General features: G+C 42.1%; 1 protein-coding gene across 8 annotated transcripts in view; it reads right to left on the bottom strand.

Annotated features, from left to right (window-relative positions):
- Nucleotides 1-680: 680 nt before the first annotated feature.
- FGD3 (FYVE, RhoGEF and PH domain containing 3) overlaps nt 681-13,970 on the bottom strand; it is a 107,513-nt gene continuing 94,223 nt past the window's right edge. For 7 of the 8 annotated variants that reach the window (XM_051793235.1, XM_051793238.1, XM_051793236.1 and 4 more), the window contains exons 16-19: nt 12,093-12,215; nt 10,205-10,357; nt 8,125-8,265; nt 681-1,664 (exon numbers count right to left, since the gene is read on the bottom strand). In XM_051793235.1, the coding sequence (XP_051649195.1) occupies nt 1,440-1,664; nt 8,125-8,265; nt 10,205-10,357; nt 12,093-12,215 (642 nt within the window). In that variant the 3' untranslated portion in view covers nt 681-1,439. Of the gene's footprint in view, nt 1,665-3,233; nt 3,333-8,124; nt 8,266-10,204; nt 10,358-12,092; nt 12,216-13,970 lie in introns of all 8 variants that reach the window. The other variant, XR_007905481.1, reaches the window with a different exon arrangement.

The following is a 13,970-nucleotide window of genomic DNA, read 5'->3' as shown; positions in this document are numbered from 1 at the left end:
ATACGTGGATTCTAATTTTTTATCATCATGGACTTCAGACACATGATTTATTACATCAACGTAAAAAATAAACCAAACCCCAAACAAGGATAAGTCCCTTTCTGTAGGTCTGAAATATACTCACTCATGCAGATCACTAATTTTCAACAATCCTAACAAGCTCTGGCTGTATGGAGCAGCTCTTCCTCGCTACCAATATCAGAAAATGCAGAAGGCTGAAGAGAAAACAAAAGTTAAACCAAACCATTTAAAAATACAGCACTGTGACATATTTTATTTCACTTTGATCGATACTACATGCTTACTACCACCAGGAACAGACATGCCTTTTTTTTTTTGTTTTAGATTTTTTTAGATTTTTTTTTTTTTTAAACCTATATTAAATGTTGACCTAAACCTTGCTGTGCCTTGGAAATCTGGCTCAGGAGTTAACTGCAGGAAATTTTATTTAAATAGATAAGCATTTAAGTTTGAAAATAAGATAAACACAGGTGAACAGGAAAAGTAAATTACAAATTCAATTCATACAAATATCTCTTATACTATGCACTAAATCCTGTTATTCAGCTGAAGTCTTTTAAAAATTCTTAAAATACTTATGTAACATTATTTACAAATTATATAAATAAAACCTAGCCCACTTAAATTAACCAATACAACAAAAAAGTCACCTTTTTGTATGGTGTGTACTAAAAATGTTCTTGTTTATTGATCATTACCCAGTTGGCAGTATAAAATGTTTGTTCACTTACATCAAAACGGGTTCCAATAGAAGAAAGGAAGGCATTGGTTCCAAACGAAAACAATCAATAATATAAATGCTTAAAATCATTGAGGCTTCTTAATGTTCTATTCTGCACCATTTGCAGTCATTTTAACAAGTCCCTTCTACAGTATTTGTCTTGTGAACAGGTCATCTCAAAATAGCAGAGACATAGTTTTAGCAAAGGGAAAATACTCAGTACATTGCTCACACTTCACAAGGACCTTTTACCAGGAGGGAAAGGCAGAGAATGGAATGTCAGTGGCCAGCACAAGCCTTTACAACATTTAACTTAAAAGGCAGCATTTATAGAACTAATCACAGACTATACACATCCTGCACTCAACAGCAATAAAAAGGACTGGAAAATATACATTTAGGAAAACAAAAGACCGATGGTTTTCCATTACCTTTGTTAAAATTAATGCTTTGCTCCTTGTCTTTTGTTTTAAAACCAGCATCGACACCACCAACAACTACAGCTACTTTTTCCTTTAACATAATATATGGCAGGGAACTACTGGACGTGGAAAATGTACAATAAAAGGCAAGAAACCACTGAATTTTCTATGCAGACACATGAAAATATAAAGCCATACAGATTCCAAAGTGCCATGAATACCAAATTCAAGTGATCATTTATAGCATGTAGGAAAGAAACTAAATGGAACTTGCTCTATGGGTTGCTGAGCCCTTCAGCTGTATCCTCAGTCTCCCCTTTGGCGGCTTTGGTGAGAATTTCCATCCATTTCATCTGCAGCTCCTCATCTTCTGCACTGAAATAGAGAGTTTGGTGGGACTGGCAAAGCTTAAAGACGTGCTTCACTTCAAACTTCTCACCAGAACCTGGTAAACTGACTTCGTAGCCGGGCAGAGGGATGGGACGTGGGCTCCGCCCGTCCTACAGGAGAGAGAAGGAATGTCAAAATTCAGGAGTGAATGCCACTGAAGTGGGAGAAGGGGGCATAGTGCACACACTGCAGGAAGCACACGGATGCAGTCCCAGGTACACGTGCATTTGGCTCCTCATTCAGCACTGCGGCGCAGAAAGCAGGGAAGAGGCAATATTGACTGCTCAACCTCACCCAATGAAAAGCAACGACCTACTGGTGCTTTATTCTTCTTATTGCACACATTTCCTTTCACTGTAAACTAAACATGGCCAGGGATTTGCATATAATTTCATGTAACTTATGCATGTGTCTTTTACAGAAATTCCTTTGCATTAGGTACAGGCAATGGGATCCAGCTGAGAAGAGTTTGAGTTCCCTTTTGAACTTCATGGGACATTTTTGAGGATTGGTTAAAAGGAAACAAGTAAGCAGAGCTGGACCCTGAGAGACAACCAACAGGGAATAGACACTGAAATAAAAGAGACTTTTGGATTTTCAGTCTAACAGTGAATCTTCACAGAAGGTCTTGGGTTATTTATGATGCCTCTCAGAACTATCAAGAAAGTCAGTGCTCAGGTTCTTGAGCATCCTTTAAAGGCCAGACTGATTCACAGATCTAAGCAGCAATACAGCTCTCTAACAGTCACATCCTGAGCATCAACCAACTCCTCTTCTAAGACATATTTTAGCAAGGCAGGGTGTACCATGGCCAAGCAACTCTCTTCAACTGCTCCCAGCAACGCATTTCCAAAGATGACTCCCCAAACTCAAGTTTGAACAAGGCACCAAGCGTCTGTACGAAGCTGTCACCTCCTGTAGCAGCTCCTTGTGTAGCAGCCTCTACCAAAGCTAACCAACATGCCAGAGAAGTGGCAAAGTCATTCTTCTGCCAGCCCACGCCAAATGCAGATGACTTGGTAAATCTGGAAGAGGATCAAAGCTCTAAGAACAATGGACAAAAAAATTCCCTACTTTTCTAACACCTTGACTAAAGAAATTCAAGTTTCAAAACTGCTCACATCAATTCAAACACATACTAAAGGAGCAAGAAATATACAGTCAAAAATGTGTCTCCACAGTTTGTTAAATCAATACAGGCTTCCTGATTTATTCATCTACTACATGCAAAAATGCCAGAGTCCAACTGCTTGAAGATCAAGCACTATTCAGAGATTTAAGGCAGCTTTAGGGCAAACACTAAAGAATTCAGTTCCCATTTGAGTGTAAATAGTTGTCTCAAATGCAGCACAGTTTCTGTACCCTGACACCACAGCCACATCCCTATAAATGGGGAGATCTTGCCCATGCAGAAGAAGAACTGGCATGTACAGAGCAGCTCCAGCCCTGCACATGTGGCACTGCTCAAGCAAGCAAACATGGGATCGATGCACACAAATGCACAAGAGCACATGCAAGCTCAACCATGCCTGTTTCGCTGGTCTTGGTTTGGAAAAACAGACATTCAGACTTGTCACATGGAGAACTGGAGGCTGCCCATGGCAATGACGAATGATGTCGTTTGTAGCAGTGCACCAGAAGAGCAAATTGATGTTTGAGTTGTACAGTGTTGCACCTACCCAGCATGTGCAGACACAGGCAAATTAACCAGCCTGCCTTTGGTTCTTGCATCCTCCCTTTTCTTAATATGCTGCCTTTGGCACTTTGTCTGTACCTGCCTAATTCAAAAGGAAGGGATTTACATTATCTCTGAAAAGTTGCACTACTGACAGGTAAAGGCGAAGCACTTGGCCTCAAGGCAAACCCCACCCCAAATCCCCACCTCACTGAGGGACTAGCAGCATCTCTGGGTGCCCTCTGACACTGAGTCCTTCCCTCTGACCTGGAGCCCAGCAAACCCAGAGGCTGTTCTGCACCCATGAGGAATTCCAGCCCTACCCTGAGCATGAAAGTAGGATTTACAGACCTTACAGACAGACAGAATTCGTATTCCAGTTTCAAGAGCCTACCAGATTTGCTTGGTTGGACTGCTTTGGTTTTTTTTTTTTCCTTAATATTTCTGTATGCAGCACAATAGGGTTGCATGATATTGATATTTCATCAAACCAAAATACCCAGTGCTGAGAAGGGCTTTGCTTTAGGGCTGATTGCAATCATGTTCCTCAAATAGTGAGTGATAGATAAAAATCTAGTGGCTGTGTAACACCATCAGCAATCACAAGCACCGTGCACCCATCCTGACTCTCTGCAGCATAACACAAATGGGTTATTATCTAGGTCATTACAGCAGCATGAATTTGTTGCTGTATTACAGCAATTACAACACCCAGGGTTTAAGATTTGGGAATGGACAGCTCAGTTCCACCACACAGGCAGGTCTATTCCAGGCACCCTGCACACAGACATCCCTCCTGCACTGCACAGTTCTTTGCACTGTATAAACTCTCTTACCCAACAGTGACCCACCAATGGCACCACAGTCATTCCCCCCTCCTACTTTTAAGCAGGCTTAGAAAACCCCCGTTTTTTTCCACCCAAATTCCACCCACTGCCCAATCACAATCATCACAAAAAAGGCAGGCAGAGTTTTGTGTGGAGCCAGGTAGAGCTTCTCCTAAACAGGATCAACAGGCAAGCCAAAAAAATACTTCTCTAAAACCGTGAGCTCAACTTCAAACTCAGTTACTCCCTTATTTTCTAAAAGTTAATCACATTTACACAACAAACAGAAGATTTTTCTTCTTTATAAAGCAAAATTTTCTCTTGGATCAAACCCGATCCAAAATACATACATATATATCCATATATACACACTAGCTCTCACTATATTAGATTCACCCTTCATACTTCTCCAAAATCCACTACTTTTCTACCCAGCCTGGATGCCTTAACTCTGCACTTATTACTCAGATAAGTTCATGTCAGAGCTGTGGAGGCAGCTGTGCATTTTACAAGGCCAACAGGGGCAGAAGCTCCAGGTGGAGCCCTTGGAAAGACAGACTAATTTCTCTAAATCCACTGCTCCTTACTCTTGAAGTGGCCTTTGCTTATAAGCAAACTTATAACTCCACTGAGATAAACATGACAGCTGGCTACACAAATTCTGTCTCTGTTTGAGAACAGATCAAATTGGTATGATTCCCAAACCTAAACAAGCTGGGAATTTATCTTCATGCATAAAGCCTTATGCAAGACTTAAACTAAGAACAATCAGGGGATTAATTCATTCTCTTGGAACAAGGATCTAAAGCAAAGAGCAGTTTTCTTGATATTTTAAAGTCTGTGAGTTGTGTTTCCATCTGCACTGGCATCCCTTCTTTGCTCTGAGGGCCAGGGGTGTAGAGGAAGAAGCTGTCAGGGTTTTCACTGTATCCAAAACTCCAGATGCAGTTTGGTTTGCTCCTTCTTCCCAAGAGGCAGCTACTCTTTCTTCTTAACAATAATCCCCTAACTTTCAAACTCCTATGGTCATGCTTTACTCTGTGTTTCAAGACCTTTAATACTATTGTTGGCAATATTATTCCCAAAAGGCACCTCTTTTAGGCACTGAAATGCTTCTTTGCAGGTCTAAAGATGCCTGTGAGATCCACCAAGGTGGTTGTACAAAACACAACTATGCCTGGGAAAATAACATTCAAGCACATGAGTGGTTCCCAACGGATTTCAGACACTCAGACACCAGTAAAGAAGCTCTGGAAGAGACTTTCCTCAGAAGCCTATGAAAACCAGAACTGACAAGAATGTTGGGTTAATATCAAGGAATAGGATTTGCTGCCTAATTTCTTTTCCTGCAGTTGGATGCAAATTGAGGTATACAAATGGGAATGGCAGGCCCTTGAAGAAGGGATTCATTTTTGTCGTTGTAGTTGTTTAGTCTGGGCCTTCCTTGGTGACCAGTTTGTAACCAAGGAAGTGCCCATATTACCCAGTATTCCCTACTATTTTTACGTAAGCCAGGAGTATAAGAAGAAAGGAGGAGAGGCCTTTGCTCTCTTTCCTTCCAGCGGCTTTGGAGGTGCAGGTTTCCCTGATGTTGAGTCTGTCGTGTTGGGGAGTGAGGCCTAGTGAGGCCTAGTGAGGCCTAGTGAGGCCTAGTGAGGCCTAGTGAGGCCTAGTGAGGCCTGGTAAGGCTTAGCCGACCTTGGGAGACGGAGGTTGCCAGTGGTAGTTCCAGTGCGACTTTCTGCTGTCCCAGGGAGAGTAGTAAGATATTCTTTTGCTAATTCTTTTAGTTGCTAGATCTTGGGCTATTGATCGTGTATATTTTATTTTGGTTTTGTTCCTTTTTTTCCTTCCCCCTTCCCTTTTCCCTTGGAGTTGTGCGTGGTATTTCAACTGTACATAGCTGTATATGTCATAAATACATTTATTTTCATATAAGTTTGGCTAGTTTGGATGTTTCATAGTTTTTCCTTAGCACTGAGCTGGAGGGAATTCGGTGTTGGGTCTGGGACTTGGCGGGGAGCCAAGTAAAACTTAGACAGTTGTTTCTAGTCTCAGCCTGCAACTGGTGATTCCTGACAGCAAATCCCAGTTCTGGAATGTTAAGATAGATCAACCTTGTCTTGTTGCTTTCTTGCCACTTTACTGGGAGATTCATCTCACACCTGAAATAGCTGAGGACAATAACCACTAAATTTAACTGTCATAAAATTGACAACTGGTGTCAAAGGCAACCTTTTTTCCCTTAAAAAATAAGATCTTACCAATAATATCAACAGAGACTCCAGATCAAATTTGGCAGGACGTGGACAAAGTAGGCAGCAACTGAAGCAAAGAAGCTCCTCCAGCTTCCATCCTTGGCTTTGCACAACTGTCAGGCGGGGCCTGCAGAATTGAGCATCATTCTGTGTGCACTGAACGCAGGTGATTTATGTCCACGGGTTATTATTTGTGCTGTCCTGCAACAGCCAGTTGGGTAGAAGGAGAAATTCTACATTTCTGAGTAAGAGGCGTTGTTTCCTCTCAGCTTCTCACTCTGATCATCTCTTAGATGACACATCTCTTAGATGTCAGATATTGCTCTTGGGTGAGGAAGGCCAAAGAATTTAGACCTCTCTCCCTCTATTCCCACTCCCCTTGCCCAAATGTGATACAATCAGGCACATCAGCTGAAAAGCTGCACAGCAAAGCCATTTTCCCTGCTTAGCTTTTTAAAGCTTTATTCTTTTCCCCAGACCCTGACTCCAGAGAGACCCAAAGACTGAGTTTGTTGCCTTGTTTCAGTGCCTTGTGTGAGGCTGTTTGCTTTTCCAATGTGTAATTTCAGCCACGCATTTCCTGTTGACTCGGAGAGAAGCCAGGCTGCCCCATGGGATGAACTGGAGGCTTACCCAGTGTGGGGTTGGAATCAAAGATGAAGTCAAGGGGGCTGTGTCTGAAGCTCCAAATTCAAGCTTTCACCCTCTTTAAGCACTATGTTTAAACCATTACACACACTTGTTTGAAGCCAGAGGTGCTCTTGCTGACAAGCAGCAAAATGCACAGAGTTCTAAGGACAACATGTAGTGCTTGCTGAACACCAGCTACAGGGTGAGCTTTACTCAGAAAGGCTGTATAAAATCAGGGGGAAAACTGAGCTCCCAGACTGTTTCCAGTCACAAACTGATGCCAATAAAAAGCAAACCTTCTTATCACTACAGCTACAGCAGGACAATAGCAGGCTGAATTCAGACCCATTCCTTCTTCCATCCCACCCAGGAGATAAACAAAGCTGTGTATAAATGTGTCAAATGCCAGATACAAAACTGGATATGGGGAATCTCATTTCAGCATTGTCATTCTTTATCTATATGGGGAATCTCATTTCAGCATTGTCATTCTTTATCTTCAGCCCTAAGGAAGCGTGACTGATATTTCTATTTTGGATATTCTATCTTGGATATAGATGTTTCTATCACTTGACTTTCATCACACACAAATACTAGTTAGCTCCAACAGCACATTTAGAAACAAAAAATTCTTATTCATGTAACTATTTCAAGTAAAGATAAAATCCCATGATGCTATGACAAGGAGCTTTACCATTTCTCAGGCTGAAGAACAACAGCATTTTCACAAATTCCTCCACCCTCTCAACCCAGAACTAGGTTTAAAAAAAAAAAAAGGCTTATACCAGCAATTGCAACATTCATCCTGCTTTACAGCTCTACACTTTTAACAAGAAAGTGGTTTACTTAATGACAGAATAATAAAACTTTTGAATATACCTATCTGAAACCTCTAAAAAAGCCAAAACATAACCTAATTATCCCCGTTTTTCCCTTTTTTTTTCTTAAAAATCTGAAAAGAAAAGTGATGAGCTTAAACCTTTGCTCACAACAGTATCAGCAGTAAGGACAGGCAACAAGGTAATCTGAAATCTCTGAGGCTTTGTGCTATATTGAGAACACCAAGTTCAGTTTTGTTGTTGAAACCAAGCCAAATCCTTTGACCCATTTCTCAGCTTGATATATTTAAACTTACACTTTTCTTTTTCTTGTGTGTTAACCCTCACGAATCCCATCTCACCTGGCTGCTTCCTTGCAGATATAAAACAAGAGGTTCAGTCTTGGGGATGGCCACCCACATTTTGTACCAAGTCTTCCCTTTTTCAAGGAACTGGAGGTAGCTGCTGAAGAGGCTGTTTTCAGCTGCAAGGATGCTTTGCTTCTGGATGAAGAAAAAAAAAAAGAAGAGCTGTTTCCACTGATGTTTAACTGGACAAAATATTTAGAATTAAGTATAAAACATTTAAGTTGTGCATAGTCAAAGAACACTGGAGGGTAAATGCTGGAGAGCCCATAACTGAATAAAAATCATTATTATACATCATCGATAAATAGACAATTCCATGTAACAGAGGCAGAGGCTGAACCACCATTCTCAGCAGACATGAAGTTAAATTCCCCCTCCACACAGTAGATTGTGAATTGTAATTAAGATGATGCAGCTAATTTCTTGCTTAGCAAAGTAGGCTGGGAGATTATTTCAAATTAATGCAAAGGCTGTATTAAGAGATCCTCTTGTGCATGGATGCAGAGAGATGGGAGCCAAATCAGAGGGCAAAAAAAGATTGGAAGAAATTGTTGTGTTCTGATAGAAGTCAAAAACCCCCAAAATTCCTGGTCACATTAGGGTTTGCACAGAAGTCTCCTGGAGATTTCTGACAGCTGCTAAAAACATTCAGCAGCAATGTCCTCAGCTGCTACTAAGCTTGTTAACAAAGTTTCATGTAAACAGGAGGAAAAGAAAAAGCCTGGCCCTGATCTTTCCTTTCTATACACCAGCTTTCTTGCATTTTACCTGATCCTTCGAAGGTTCAACAGAAAAACAGAAGCCTGAGCACTGAAGGGAGTAATGACACTTTTCCTTGGGTTTTTACAGCTTTCTGCTCTAATCCACTTTCTGAAGTAAAGCCATAGGTCACATTTCACTGCTTTGCCTTCGGCTTTTCAGATTAACTGTGCTCTCTCTCCCCTGAGTAGGTGCAGGTTTTCACAAACACCTCTGCTGAAACAGTGCTGGAAAGTTTGTCATGAGATACCAGTTGATGCCCATGAAGAGGTCAGCGTCTGCAGGCACAGCTGCAGTGTACATCACAGAACCACAGAATGGTTTGCAACCAAAAAGACCATCTCATGGCAGGGGCACCATATCTCAATGGTATCAAAAAAGTTCTGGCTTTCTCCATGGTCTGCAGACCTGGCAGGTTTTCCATGAGGTACTCAGGGTAGGATGGTGAAGGTCAGACTATGGGGGAAGGACAACTTGCAATGAAGTTCTCAGTGTGTCAGTGGCTCTTTCAAGAACCTGGTGTCCCTGTGGGTCCACTTCTAATTGAGATGAAGATCCTCTTTCACACAGTGACTTCTGGCTGTATTTCACAGGTGAAGTAAATAAACCCCTTTTCTCCAAGGTGGCTCATGAAAAGCGTGACATGTAATGGTACTCCCAGCTCTGCCTATGGTCTAAAAAAAGCATTAGTTAAAAGAAGGTTCAGTTTGCCAACATGTCCTTGTTCTTGTGAAAAATAAGGGTAGGATGTGCTGCTCTCAAGCTGTAAAACCTGGTGACTCCTGTGGCAATGGTGAAGCAGGTAGTTTACACAGGACAGCTTGTGGAAGTCACATTTTGGAGGGAAGAGCCTGAATTACAGCAGGGTTGAGAAAGTTCTGGTGAATCCACGTGGTCTTCCAGAAGGATGCCATTCTTTTGCACAATCAACTAAGAAAAAAATGGTTTCAACAGTATTTTGACAGGATGTGAAATAAGAAGTGCAGAAGCATCCACTATGTGGAATTAAAAGTGAAAAAACCAAAATATTATTTTGTGAATAGTTATTGTGCACAGCTCAAGATTGGAAATGCACCACAATAAGAAGGAGCCAGAGGTTCTTCCCTCTTCTTTTGTAACTTTAGGAGCTGGAGCTTAACTGCCAAACCTGTGTGCATCCCTGTGTGATCAGCACCCTATGACAGACGCTCACCATCTACAAACAGCACAGTGGGGGAGAAAAGATAACCAGTTTGATTTGTTTTTAATAAATAAACTAAAAAAAAAAAAAAAAAAAAGAGAGAGCCTCACAAAGTTTCTTAGCCAAAGATTGTACCTCTGCAGCCAGTCTTTTCTTCTGCTCTCCAACTGCTTCCACCCCAGGGCTGCAGGGGCTGGCTGGCAGCTGCAGGAAACACTCCTTACACACTCGGTTGTGACGGCTGTTATCTGCAAGTGGCTTGAACTCAGAGCATTTTGCACAGATCACCTGTATCAGAAAGATGATGGTTTCACTTTAGTCACCTGCATTAATGATTAATGTGTTTGTGATCCCATGCCGTGTGTCAATAGACCAAAACAAAGAAAACATGCCTTTTGGGAAATACTGTAAGATTAAAATCATGCATGTGCTTTTCTTTTCTTAGAAGTCTTTAGGAGGCAAAAAGAGGGTTAAGTTGACAAAGCAATTAGTGCTTTTTAATGATCTGGGAAGGACTGATTTTCGGAGTGAAGGTTCCTCATCAATCAGGGAGGTCAGCCTGGGAGAACTGAGGAACCCAGAAAGCAGTGACTATTTTAAGAACCTAGTCCAATATATGATCCATTGAAAACTATTTGTCCGTCTCAGCTGCCAAGAACATTGGGCCTGTGGAAGCAGTGCTTGGGAAAAGCACTGGATCTGCAGCTCCAGAACTTGTTTTCAGGCTAAAAATCTGTCTCCAGCACACCCACTCCAGGGAGGGAAACTGTTCCCAGGGTGTCAGCCCAACTGGACATCCATTCTGAATTTCTGTACAATAATACACCGCAAACCCTCAGGCATATGTATATATGCTTCACTGCAGGACAGTGACTGCTCTATGAAGAGAACTGCCTTAATCTAGGAAGCACCAAGTTATCCAAACAAAAGCAAGGCAGCATTTTTCACAACGTGATAGTCTTTCCTTAAGACAAATTAACTTCTTTAATTTGAATGCTATTTCCACACCACAAGGCATTGCACAACAAACAACTGTTTAACAATAAATTATTAATGATATAATTCTTGTTATCTCTCTGTCTCTGGGGGAAAGCCATTATTTCATTTCTTTAGTAACACTCAGCTTTGCAATGGGACATTTTAAACTAGAATCCAGAAATGTGTTTCATTATTTAAGCAATTAGTAATAAAAACAAACCCAGAAGGTTTGAAAATCCCAACTCTAGGGCAAAAATGCCTCCTTCACAGCAATTTTAGTTCAACTGCTGAGACTGAGGTTTCTTTAAACATCTTAACTATACATTTAGGCTTCTATCCAGCTGAAATTAATCTCCACTTCAAATGACTAATGTTATTTAAGTAACATTACTCAGTATTAGTTACATTAGGAACATGAAGTGTGAAACTCAAGGCACAGAATTCAGGTTTCAAGTCATAGTGCAGAAATCCATCTCATCTTGGCCATGGTTATGATTTACAGAAAAACACCTGAGAGCTCAGCTCTCAGTAAATGGCACTAGGGAAGGTGGCTGAGGGCCTTCAGTAACCTGGTTTTGCCTCTCTAGGATGGATTATTTTGGTTTTTCAAGCAGGAGGAAACCACTTTCACACAACCTTTCTTTAGGGAAAGAACAAGCCATCCATCTTTAATATCATATGTTCAGCTGTTCATCTTAGAAGAGTTGTCATTGTGTGAAGTGAGGCTGCCCCAAGGCCATTGCTCCTGCAAACAAAATATAGGGGACAACCCCCTCTCCAGATACAGGCACATCCCCACCACCTTTCCCTTTACCCACAGATGCACTGGATTTGCCTTTTAAGCAGCATAGCTTGGGACTTTGCACCAGTTTAGCCCTTCTTCCTCCCGATTCCCAGGGAGCAAAGCAAGTGGGGAAACCTGTTCTGTCAACCACTTGCCATGAACCGGAATGTCTTTTAGTTCCTGCACTGAAAAAAATTAGAAAACTGTCTGCAATGATTTCTGCAGAAGGAATTCAGGAGCTGAGCTCACTGGGATACTTACTGCCCCACACTGCTTACAGTGGTGCCGCCTCTTTGTGATGGAGTTGAAGCTCTCACTGCAGCTCTTGCAAGCCTGTTTCTCCTTGTCCCGCTTGGATTTGGAAGATTTTCTACAGGAATCACTCTGAAATTAAAAGTGCAAGTACGTGACTAAAAATACAAGAATTAAAAAAATTGCAAAAATTATTTGCGGAGTTCTTACTGACAGAGATCCTCTTTGGGACTCACACCATTCTAGGAAAGAATTTGCATAGTTCTGCTGCTTGTCTCAACTGGAAGGCTGGTTCAGCCCCGGGGGTTTCAGCCCCTTTCTGCCCACTTGTGCTTTTACTGCCACAGGGACATCCTCTCCCTGCCTGTCAGTGAGGAAGAGGAATGGCCCACGTGGGCATCTCAAGAAGAGCTTCCCTTCCAGCACTCACCTCCTTCCTTGCCTAAGGCACATGTTGACTTTATGAGTGAGTTGTAAACTCCCCTCCCTTGGTGGGGAGCAGATGTGAAGGTTTGGGGGAAAATGGCTTCAGTGAAGAAGTGAATGAATGGTGTTGGCAGTGGATTTTGCACCACCCAAACTCCAAATGCTTAATTTAGGAGTTTCCTTAGGCTCCCTCTCAGCCCACAACAAAGCATAAAGCTCCTCAGGAAGGCAGGGACAGACACCCACACTAGGGACCTGCTACCAGCTCCTCTAGGCAGATGACATGCACTATCTGCTGTTTAGGTGGTCAGGTGAGTTAAGCCTCTAAATCCGAGCATCTAAATTGGTACTTAAAGTCACTGGGTATAATTAAACTCAACTGCACAATTTTCTGATAAACTGAAGAGCACTAGTGGATCCAGCATAAACTGGGCACCTGGAGGTGTTTGTCTGAGGCCAGGCTGGACAGGGCTCTGAGCAACCTGGTGGAAGGTGTCCCTGCTCATGGCAGGAGGTTGGAACAAGATGATATTTAGGGTTATTTCCAGCCCAAACTGTTCCATGATTCTGTGACTACCATGCCAACGTGCAGATCACAAAAATACAACTTCACATGGAGCTTTGACAGAACAAAATTCTGTTTTCTGTTTTAAAATAAATATATTTATCCTCCCTAGTCAGGCTGGCTATGTGCAAGCAGTAGTAGCTCCCTGTGGGCAAGACTGGGGCACCCTCAGCCAGGCAGCATCCACACAGAGACCCAAAGGACTGGCTGCACCACATTCCTCCAGCACAGCTCTTTCATGAGAGAGGTTTGATAGCTCTCTTCATCTTTGCTTGCTTGACTCAGTCATTTAACGAACTACTGGGAGAAGAAACATTTCCTCTAAAACAAAAGGGTAGAGGTATTTTACATGTTTTCTGAAAATGAATCAGGTGAAGACCAGGTCCATTGTAGGACAGACAGATTCTGGGCTCCCTGACAATCCTCCTTCCCTTTAAGCCATGCCTGCACACCAAGTGACACTCAGGTCCACTTGAGAGAGAACAATTGGCTCAACAAACTTCCCCTTCTTCAATGCTTTTCTTTAGCACAAAGATGGTGGGGGTGGGAGGAAAGCATCTCAATTAGCAGCAAGACAACAGCAAATGCATCTCAATTAGCAGGGATCACCAGGCAGGTGCCACCAGTGTCAGGAAAATCCTGCTATTCACCCTCAGGTCTCACCTCAGTCGTTAGAACTAACATACAGAAGTCACTAATAGAGATTTTCAGGCCAAGTAGAGGAAAAAAAAAATCGATTTTTTAAGCTGACACCACTCTCCCAGTGGTGTCAGCCTCCTCAAATCTGCCCTGCATTCCCTGTTTACAGAGGAGAGCATGTTGTATTTCAGCAGAGCCACTGGAACCACCCCGCCTTATAATGCCATTACACAACAAACCCACAACTAATTACCTCT

This window comes from Manacus candei, unplaced genomic scaffold (genome assembly GCF_025592945.1).
Source record: "Manacus candei isolate 608988 ecotype Guabito, Panama unplaced genomic scaffold, ASM2559294v1 h1tg000036l, whole genome shotgun sequence".
Classification (NCBI taxonomy): domain Eukaryota; kingdom Metazoa; phylum Chordata; class Aves; order Passeriformes; family Pipridae; genus Manacus; species Manacus candei.
The sequence above is the reverse complement of the archived record's forward strand: the minus strand, read 5'-3'. Positions and strand labels throughout refer to the sequence as shown.